Source organism: Globicephala melas, chromosome 2, assembly GCF_963455315.2.
Source record: "Globicephala melas chromosome 2, mGloMel1.2, whole genome shotgun sequence".
Lineage (NCBI taxonomy): Eukaryota > Metazoa > Chordata > Mammalia > Artiodactyla > Delphinidae > Globicephala > Globicephala melas.
In genome coordinates, this window is record NC_083315.2 from 109,407,785 (window position 1) to 109,418,885 (window position 11,101).

The 11,101-nt window shown below is 41.7% G+C and overlaps 1 protein-coding gene across 2 annotated transcripts in view; it reads right to left on the minus strand.

Annotated features, from left to right (window-relative positions):
- PRKD1 (protein kinase D1) overlaps nt 1-10,662 on the minus strand; it is a 334,300-nt gene extending 323,638 nt beyond the window's left edge. For both annotated transcript variants that reach the window (XM_030854701.2, XM_060294694.1), the window contains exon 1: nt 10,408-10,662. In XM_030854701.2, coding sequence (XP_030710561.1) covers nt 10,408-10,662 — 255 coding nt within the window. The remainder of the gene's footprint in view (nt 1-10,407) is intronic.
- Nucleotides 10,663-11,101: the final 439 nt, after the last annotated feature.

Below are 11,101 nucleotides of genomic sequence, written 5' to 3' on the forward strand. Positions count from 1 at the left end.
CTGTAAAGCTACGCAATTTTTTCTCAGCACTGATCGTTGGTAGAGGAGAGCCAGGCATGAGTGATCCACCTCACTACTCCCCGAGCAACAACTGACGCCGTGCCCTCCTAGTTCAAGACAGGTTATCTGAAGATAAGGCTTACAAGAACAGTAAGTACTCCACTAGGAGACATCCAGTAAATTCAGATTTCTAGTACAGCTGGACAGCTCTGCTCCCTTTCTGTCAGCCAAGAGACTATCAGTGAGTCATATCAAAAGATAATTCCCAGGGGCTTCCCTGGTGGCGCAGTGGTCGAGAGTCCGCCTGCCGATGCAGGGGACGCGGGTTTGTGCCCAGGTCCGGGAAGATCCCACATGCCGCGGAGCTGCTGGGCCCGTAAGCCATGGCCGCTGAGCCTGCGCGTCCGGAGCCTATGCTCCGCAACGGGAGAGGCCACAACTATGAGAGGTCCACATACCGCGAAAAAAAAAAAGATAATTCTCTATGTAACCTGTCCATTGTACTAAAGCTCCAAAGTTCCAAATATATCAGAAAGAGGCAATATTTCAGGTACCTTTCTAATCTATTAGGGCTGAGTACCTACTTTACTATAGGCTTCCCAATGGTCATTCAGGGCAGGAACCCTTGGGATATAACTGAGTTATGATAATACTTTAAATCAAATCATGTCTACCTATATATACAATTATGTTTTTGTAAAAATAGTACAATTAGTCTATATGGTAAGTGTTGGCCTTAGCCCTGTACACAGACAATGCAAAGGAACACAAGACAATTCACAATCCAGATTGGTGAGCACTACTGAAGTGGAAAGAAAAATTCCACATGGCTTGTAATTGATTATGCACAAGTGAGACTAAGTTTACCTTAGGGTGAGGACTAATTTATAATTGACCAAAAATAAGCAAACAAATACATAAAATTTATAAAAATAGGAAACATATTTGAAAAGCATAATCCTAAGCATATGCATACAGGCAATCCAAATACTTCTCAAATGAAAAGCAACCACTGACAGGCACTTTTCTTAAGACCCTAAATTACTTTCTCAAAATCTGCTCAGAATCAATATACTATTCAAGAAGAAATGATTCACTGATGTTCACGGGTACCTAAAATTCTTTACATACACTAGTCTTGAGCCACACTAATCAATAGACGTTCTTAACATAATCACTTCTTCCAAAACACCTCTGTGTCCATATTTCCTTGGAAGGAAGGGTTGTGAACCAACCCAGGAAATTTAATCACATAAGGTAATTAACTTCTCTAGATAAATAACCGTGGTGTCTGGAAATTTAAAGATGGGTGATGACTGGCTGAAAGCAAATACCAAACCAGATCCTGCCACACAGATATTTATTTTAATAAAACCCAACATATTAACAAGTAGATACATTACAGTTCATATGACTCCTCAAGGGTGATGCATGTCTCTAAAATACTTTAGGCAATCACATATCTCTAATGGCCCTAATATCCCCAATGAGAGTCCATATTTAATGTCCCTTATGCTAATTATCAATAGCTGGGGTAGGTATCTTGCCACAGATGAAAGAAGCCGTGCAGTGGTAGCCTCCAAAGTGGTTAGAATTCCAGCTGACCGCTAACTGGGATGTGAATCCGGCATAAGGGAAGTCTTCCAGATTAAGGAATACTTTAAACTAACAGAAATAATATCACACTGTCAAAGCTGAAGTGTTTTTAAATAAATTTCACCCAACATATGGGAGTTTAACATTTCCCCTCCCCCTCAATTTGATAATTCCAAACTCTGTATATAGACCTATGGCCCTCCCGGCCCTCCTTGCTCTTAGGGTTACCTACAATGAAGGGAAGAAAGAATTGGACGGTTTTGCTTTTTACTTAGCAGCTATGTGATCTGGGGTGAACGACTTAACCTCTCTGACCCTTATTTAGCTCCCTCATCCTTAAAATGGAGAGAAAAGGACTATCACAAAGGGCTACTGGGAAAATCAGACGCGACAAAAGCAAAGAAGCCAAGACACAGACAGGCACACAGAGTCACTGACAGGAAGGTGTTGCTCTGTAGGCTCCCCTTTGCAGGTCACTGTTACCATGAGGCCCGAGAACCTTGTAGAGCAGGGTCCAAGGCTCCCAGGACAAGCTCCTCCTGAAACTCTCACAGTCAAATCCTTGTGGGGTTGCTCTTTGAACCTCTCGCCTGTGGCACTTTGAAAACCTCCCAAGAGGACCAACTCTGTTTGTAAAAAGCCACTTCCATACCTCTCCCGATTGCTATGCAGGCTTTACTTGGTGGGACCATTCCTGCTAATTCAATCCATAAGAGGTCAGAGCTTTGCTGTTATTCTCCTTCACTGCCCGAAGGTGCCACTAGTCTCAAAATCCCACCAGCCTCGCCCACGGTAGCCTACTCAAGTCTACTCAGCCACCATGGATTCAAAGCCATCACCAAAGCTTAACTGCCACCCCTCTTGTCCCCACTATTCCCCTCAACTCTTTTCTGCTTTTAACAATGGTGAAAGCCACAGCTGCTTGTGGCTCATATTTTCATTATCACATTCATACTTTTCATTCATTTCATAACATATATGTGAAAAAAAATGGCTGTGGAAAGGGAGAGAGGCATTCAGAAATTTTTGAAATTGTGACTAAATTCAACAAATTCCTCATCAATTAGTGGCCTAGTCAGAATAAAATCCAGTGAAGCAGTAAAGGGTACATAACTTTTTTTCTTTTTAGTAAAATAAGTTGGACAAAATTTGTGCATGATTGCATATTTAAAAATCTAATCTTCATATTTGCCAACACTGCTTAGCTGCTGTATCAACTGTCTAGCTTTAGCCAAATAAACCTTTTTGCAACTTTGGAAGAAACTTCTATATAGGAAATTATAAATTTGGACCAGCATAATTGTGTCTCAATATGTGAGATTTTTATCCCAACTCTCACCTTTATAACTATATAAATTGTATGATATTCCATAATGGCCACAGTGGCCATGTAATTAAAGGCTTTATTTATTTAATTATCTATTTTCTGTGAGACTAGAAAGACAGAATAAAAAACAGCATAATGTGGGTTTCTCTGCTGCCAAGCAATGTCAAGCAGTGCTGTCATTATCGATTTTTAATGGTACAAAAATATTTGTTTGACAGTATCAGAGGAATTCCTGGGAGAAATTTCACATATTCTTGTAGAAAATATGAAAAGAATTTTTAATATCTGTGAGCAAAATAACCATTTTCTCTGTATCTAAACGCTATCAGAAGAAAGAGAAAAATTGATGCATTATTTTTCTTGTTGTTCTAACATATTCCAACACCAAGGAAAGATTTAAGAAACTGAAATCTCATTTTCAAAACCTCTCTAGAATAATACTGGGGAAATTAAAAGATGAGCACTATCGTTAAAAACACCCTATATTTTCAACCTCTATTTTCACATTTGGGTTTAGAGCTTTCAGATGAACCAAGGTGACTATCAGCGGTCAGAGGTCAAAAGCATTAGCTATCCTCAACACACAGAAACACCACAAACAAATATAAAAATAAAACAAAGAATTCTCATGTTATGATCAACTCCAATGGAACTGCATTTTATTCACTTCTAATCCAATCTGAGTCCAGGCTTTGCTATCTTGATTATACTACTAGTTTCTCACTACAGTTTGAGAGCTTATTCAATGATTCCAATCTAATATAAACACACACACACCACACAACACACAGACACACACACACAGGTTTCATGTAATTATCCATTCCATTTTTCTTCTTTAAAAGATGGATGAATAATTACTGATTGTTGTTGTCTTAAAGGAGCATGGACTCCCATGAGTGGTAAGTGGTAGTGAAAAGACCTGGAAAAAGACTTGTGATTGGCTTAGCCAAACTGTTGTCTCAATCGTTTCCCAGTAAAATCGCCTCTCATCCCAATATAACACTTCTGCGTGTGCACAACCAACCACGTTATATTAGATGTTCATCAGATGCAACAGTTTAACAAATAAGCTCTATATGCTAGCATCGCAGCAAAATGTGATCTCCGTAAGTCATTTCCAAGTGCCTTCCTCCTCACATCAAGGGTCAATCTACAAAGGAACTTTTGATTTCAGTCCTGAGGACCATGTTTGAGAACCATTATGTTGCCAAATGTTGCACAATTACCTATTTTATGTCCCTTTTTTTTTTATCAACTGAAATATCATTGGAATGCCACTTGAAACTGAAAAGCAATTAAATCAACTTCTTGTCAAAAATAATAAAATGCAATAAAAAGATGCTTTAGTTCATCAACATATGTGTTTTTCATTTAGCAATAATCAAATTACTCCTTGAGGAATTCTGAGGTTGAATTTCAGAGGCAGTATCAAAATGCAGCTACTCCTAAGATTTGCTCTATTATACAGGGCAGAAAAAAAGAGTTACCTTGACCATACAGCTATATTGCTTTTTAATACAATTTTAATTTTATATTGAGATAAGAATGAGATAATAGAATATACATTTCTTTGTTAACAAAACAGTATGCTAATTCATAAAGCCTCGCACATCAATATTCCTATTTATTATTCACCTATCTACCAGGCAGTATATTTAATCCTTTACACATATTATCTTTATTCTTCAAAGTAATCTTAGATAAGTGACAACCATACATTCATAGGATTATAAATTTGTTTGTATTGACTAGTAAGGTCATTAAAAGTCATTTATGGGGAAGGTGGTAAGGAGGTGCAAGAGGGAGGGGATAAAGGGATATATGTCTACATATAGCCGACTGACTTTGTTATACAGCAGAAACCAACACAACATTGTAAAGCAATTATACTCCAATAAAGATGTTTAAAAAAAAGTCATTTATGCAAAAATAGTGAAGACCTACATACAATCATCTTGTCAAAAAAAAGCGTAATAATAATTGGCAAAATAAAGTTTTAAATCTCCCTTAATAATTATGACAGGGGTCCGGTGATACAGAGCAATGCAGTCATGAAGTATGGGACAAATTTTCAGACTTCGTTAATAGTTTTCCAGCTCCACTCCCTACTTTCAACCTCCACTCTCACATACACACACACTATAGTTGCTGCAGAAAATTCCTTCAAATTTATCTTAATCCTGAATCTAAAGGTCTAAAGTAATTCACATATTTGTCCAATTCTTCCCAGCCCTAAGTCTGGAAGGCTTACTCAAATGGTATTTCCTTGGGAAAACTGTTAAACAGTATACACCGATAAGAAAAGGTTTTTAGTTCTGTGTATTGATAGAAAAATCATAAAGCAGAGTTTCTTTTGGATTATGAGATATATAACAAGGCCCCACGTTTTGCAGCCTACAATGCAAAATATAAAACAATACTTCAGCATCTGGAGGCTATGAATAATTAGGCTTTCGAAATTATGCTTCAAAACACAGATATTTAGATAATATACTACAGATGTATGTATATATTAGATATATATTACATAGGCATTACTTGTATATCAAAATATAATCCTATTATTAACTAATCTTGAAAACAAAATTTTAGATATACAGTATTAAAGCATTATATTACTTTAAGAATCGCTTAATGAACTGACACATTCTATACTTCATCATTAAATCAGAAATCAATAAACATATAATGATGACAAATATAAAATATAAATAAAATAATATACCTAAGACCCAAACACCTATTAGCTTAAAAGGATTTTGTTAGTCCACATATGCTGGCCTCATCAAGCAGCTATTTACTTCCAGTTTCCTCAATCTATGTAGAAGCAGAATAGCTAAAATTAACAATAAAAATTAAAGTGACACTACAAGTGTTAGAAAAACAATTTACAATTAAGAAAGTAAAACAGGGGCTTCCCTGGTGGCTCAGTGGTTGAGAATCTACCTGCTAATGCAGGGGACATGGGTTCGAGCCCTTGTCTGGGAAGATCCCACATGCCGCGGAGCAACTAGGCCCGTGAGCCACAACTACTGAGCCTGTGCGTCTGGAGCCTGTGCTCCGCAACAAGAGAGGCCGCGATAGTGAGAGGCCCGCGCACCGCGATGAAGAGTGGCCCCCGCTTGCCACAACTAGAGAAAGCCCTCGCACAGAAACGAAGACCCAACACAGCAAAAATAAATAAATTAATAAACTCCTACCCCCAACATCTTCTTTAAAAAAAAAAAAGAAAGCAAAACAACTATAAGCAGAGCACAGTTGCTCTCAAACCAAGGCACTAAACTTTGTTATTCCTTTAGTGAGCTATCGTCTATAAAATCTCACTCCTTAGTTTCTTTGGTCAGATAAACGACTATGCAAAGTGAAACTATGCCAGGAGTCTTATAGATGCTATTACTCCATTTAAGTAAATTCAAAAGGGAAATATGGGGCTTCCCTGGTGGCGCAGTGGTTGAGAGTCTGCCTGCCAATGCAGAGGACATGGGTTCGTGCCCCGGTCCGGGAAGATCCCACATGCCGCGGAGCGGCTAGGCCCGTGAGCCATGGCCACTTAGCCTGCGCGTCCAGAGCCTGTGCTCTGCAACGGGAAAGGCCACAACAGTGAGAGGCCCGCGTACCGGGAAAAAAAAAAAAAGGGAAATATGAGTCGTTTTTCTAATAAGATAACAGGCAAAATGAATGGATAGTCATATTAATTGCATCCCACATCCCCAAATTAATACTGCTTGTTTTAAAAACGTGTGTGTGTGTGTGTGTGTAGACACATAGATGATGTACTATGAAACTAAAGTAATTCTTCCTTTGGAATACTGTTCCTTATTTGAAAACAATTCCTTCTTAGTCTATATATTCAAGGTTCTTTTGATAGTAGAAAGTAACAACGTTTCAAAGTGAAGTCAACTACTGTTATTATTTTTTTACCCTCCAGAAAATAATAATCATGTATACTAACTAACATGATACATGTCTTTACATACAACCAGGCTTCAAGGTTACACGCTTGCAAAATAAAGAAATAAGCATAATATAAATAAAACCTTAAGCCAGTATTTAAAAAAAGAAGGAATTAGTTCTATCTCTACATTCATAAATTGTTATATACAGAAATGGAACACTAGATTTTTCATCTAAACTATTTTTAAAAATAACTGAATCACTTTTCTATATACATGAAACTAACAATATTGGAAATCAACTATACTACAATATAAAATTAAACTTAAAAAATAATTTAAAAAATTTTTTAAATTCTTTAGCTATATAATTCAGTACATATTTGGGGTACATTTATCTTAAACTAAGAATATTTTTGATCAATTGCCATCAAAAGTTTTCGAGTACGATCATATGTCTGCCACTTTTCAAACCTATGTAACTAAAAAGAAAATTATACTCTGAATTCTAAATGATAACAATAATCACTTAAAGATTGCTTCTGAGGGACAGGACTTCTGTTATTTAGCTCTATACACCTCAAGCACTCATCCCACAGAAAATGTCCCATGGATGTTGCTGATATAAACTGAACTGTCAGCTAATACTTCCAAAGATTTAAGCTAGTCTGATCTCTATTAGTATTTAGGAAACTCTCAGACATATCATATGAAAACCCTCTTAACACGCTGTAACACAGTGAATGTGGAGGGCTCAGAAAATCTGGAGAATTCTGCTGTGAGTTCAACATGGCTCCGTTCTACATAGTAAATTATAAATGACTTCAAACTCCCAGCACTCTCCTAAAACATCCATTTCCTTCCCTCTCTCCCTTCCTCTCTCTCTTTTTCTCTCCTGTCATCCTTCCTCAGAGTTAGTATCTTGAAAAAGTACTTCAAGAGAACCTGAAATGAGGAACAAAGGACCTCCTCCTACTTCCTTAACTACACACTGACCCCTCCTCCATTTCTACTGTCACAAAACAAAGTGATCTCTGCTATCCTGTGATGGATACTCAGCCCTCTTAATCTTGTTGGGGCCATAATTGTATCTCAAGATAGATGACAGAAGACAGATAAATAGATGAAAATTTTCCTATTTAGACCCACAATCCAGTAAATACTTACTTACAGTATCTTGTACATAAATAACTGTCAAATCCACATCTCTAAATCTAACTCTCCCTTTGCCATAACCTTAAAAAAAAAGTGTAAGTGAGATCTTTATTCTGGCTATCCCAAGTAGTCAAATGTTTCCAACTCTTCAGGACAGAACTGCTAGAATAAATATAGAAGGAAGGGGTTCCCCCTATATCTCAGTCACCAGGGCTGATGATTTTCCTTTTCCAGTATTTCTCCAGGTCTCTCCCCAAGAGCTTTGGCTCAGGACTCCATTAGCTCATGAACTCCAATTTTCCATCTGCCATAAAATTCTTGGCATTCTAAAACATATTCCATGCAGCAAATCCATCTTTCAGATGTCCTTGGTTTGATATCTCTATGTGGACGATTACAGAGACTCCTAGTAAACTGAGTTCATCTTAGTTGCAAGGCCTTTTCACAGTTTTACTTTCTCTAAATATCCTAGCCACTACCCTCAGGTCCACTGTGTTCCACAGGTGCTTGCTGCCTCTCTCCTCTGCACGCATATCACCCCCTCCATATAACATCCCTCTTGGTAGCTACTGAGATAAGAATTAGCTCTCTAATCAATTTCCAGTCGTAAACCTCTTGAACCATACATGTTTCTCCCCATCCTAAACTCCATCAAGGTGTGTGTATATGTATGTGCGTGTGTGTGTGTTTTAAAGCTGGTCAAAAACAGTCTGTCTATATTAACTTAATATTACCTGTAACTCTATCACTCGCTTTCAATTAAAATTCTATACAATTACATTAGCTTTTTAAAGAAATTTTAATTTACCTTGCTTATATGCTTATTCAGTATTGTCCTTTAATTAACTGGATTGCACCCCAGTTAATTGTTGTAAAACTGTTGTAGACTACAACTGCCATTAAGGGAAGGCTTTCAGTGAAAACTGTTGTAGACTACAACTGCCATTAAGGGAAGGCTTTCAGTGCCTAGGAGAATATTCCTTTTCACCTGCAATAGACACTCCACGATACTGATGATAAGTCATATGATATGACTTGTAGCAGAATTAGACAAAATTTGTCTAATTTTTGTGGAAGTTGCAAAAATTTAAGAGTAACATGCATTACAAAATGTCACTACGTTCAATAAACAAAAATTCCTGGCACTCGCTGTTACCTTAGTCTGGCCTCCAGAACTTTCACAACTTTTAAATTAGTGATTTTTTCCCTGGGGCTTTTCCTAATATTCCTGGGCTCAGTGCCACCATTTGCAACAGGCAGGTTTAGCAAATTCTGTTCCAAATAGTTTAGAGAAAGCTTTCATGATTATTCAAGTGATCTTCATAAGGTAAGTACTAGTCAGTCCTCCAGGGGTTGAAATTCAGCACCTTTAGAGACCTCTGTCTCCACCCCTAAACACTTGCTGTTTATACTAAGAAGACTGGCGCCATGGCCCCCTTTCCTTTATACTCTTATCACCCCCTTCCACGCAACATCCCTCTGGATGGCTACAGACACAACCTGAAATTCAGAATTGCACTATAAACATTGGTGGGCGGGCTAGGTCTCCTCTTCGGGTGGCCTGGTCCAGGATAATGGCCCTTTTTCAACCCTGCCTTTGGTGGCCGCTGTCCAGAGTCCCACAGCCTCAAACTTAAGGGCACAGCCAGCCTCGGGTGCTCCTGGACAGTACCCCTACCATCTACATATCTGTGTCCCAGCTTCAACGCTCTACTATCAGTACCCTGGGAATCAAAATCAAGAAGACTGCAACTTTCAGATTTATCGTTGAAAAATTTGCTCCTATGTTCACATAAGGTTGGGAATAAAAGACCACAAGGAAGTGGGTAGTCGTGGTCTGGTCAGTTGTTTTCACAGCTGGCCGAGTCAATCATTCTCTCTTCAAAGCTTATTTGACAGGTGAGAAATTCCTCCTCTCCAGATCATTCCAGGAACTCCTCAGCATCAATCTGAGCTGGGAGAGGGGCCTGAAGGGGAGGGGAGGGGTGCTGAAATCGTGCTGAGCGTGTCCCCGGGGGAACTCTAGTGCAGGAAGGAGGATTCCGGCGCCAGGAATGTGCTGGTCCAGGGTGCAGAAGGAAGAGAGGGGAGAGCCGGGAAGTCTTAAGGGGAAGGGAGAGGCGCGACCCGAAAAGAGCAAGATACCTGGGAATGTCCTGAAAGGGATGGGAATGGGTGAGGAGGATGCAGACCCTAGAGATATCGGGAATATAAGAGGATGGGGCAAGGGGAGAACTGGACAACAGGGAGCGCAGTGCCTCGGATGCGGGCGTCCAACCTCGGCGGGTGCCAGACCCTTCCAGCGCGCCGGCGAGGCTGGCTCCCGGCCGAGGCCCCGGAGCCAGAAAGTTGGCGCGGCGAGGGGGCGGCCGGGCTGGCAGCGCCCCCTGAGCGGCTGGGAGGCGCCGGGCTCGGAGCCGCGCGGCGCCTTACCTTCTGGTCGACGATGGAGCAAGCCATCTCGCGGACGTGCGCCAGGCTGTAGTCCCCGGACGAGTCCTGCAGCAGCAGCACCGGCTCGCGGCTCAGACCGATCTGCAGATGGAACGAGATGCCCCCGGCCGGGGCCGCGACGGGAGCCAGGAACGGCGCGGGCCCCGGCCCCGACCCCGGGACCAGCGCGGCCGCCGCCGCCGCCGCCACGGGCAGCAGCGGGCTGGGCGGCCGCAGGACCGGAGGGGCGCTCATCGCTCGGCCGGGCGCGCCGAGGGCCGCGGGTCCGGACAGCTGAAAAGTTTTGCTGCCGCCGAGCCGGGAGCTTCTTTCTTCAAGAGTCGAGGCGGAAAATAAAAACTTTCCGGAAAAGTCCCCGCGCGGGGGGAGGGCGAGGGGATGAGGATCAGGAGGGGAGGGGGTGGAGGGAAAATGGCCGAGGCGGGAGGATTGCGCCGCCGGGAGCGCGGGCGGCGCGCGGGGGAGGCGCCGCCGCGCGGAGGAGCAGCAGCCGCTGCGCGCGCGGAGGGACGGGGCGGCGGGTCAGCGAGGCCAGGGCGCCGGGCGGGGGCGGGGAAGGGGGCGCGAGGGGCGGGGAAGGGGAGCTGGGGGCGGGCACTGCGGAGCCACCACCCGGCAGGCACCGGAGCCGCAAGAGCCGCGGCCGTGCGGCCGCAGTGGCCGCAGGGTTCCC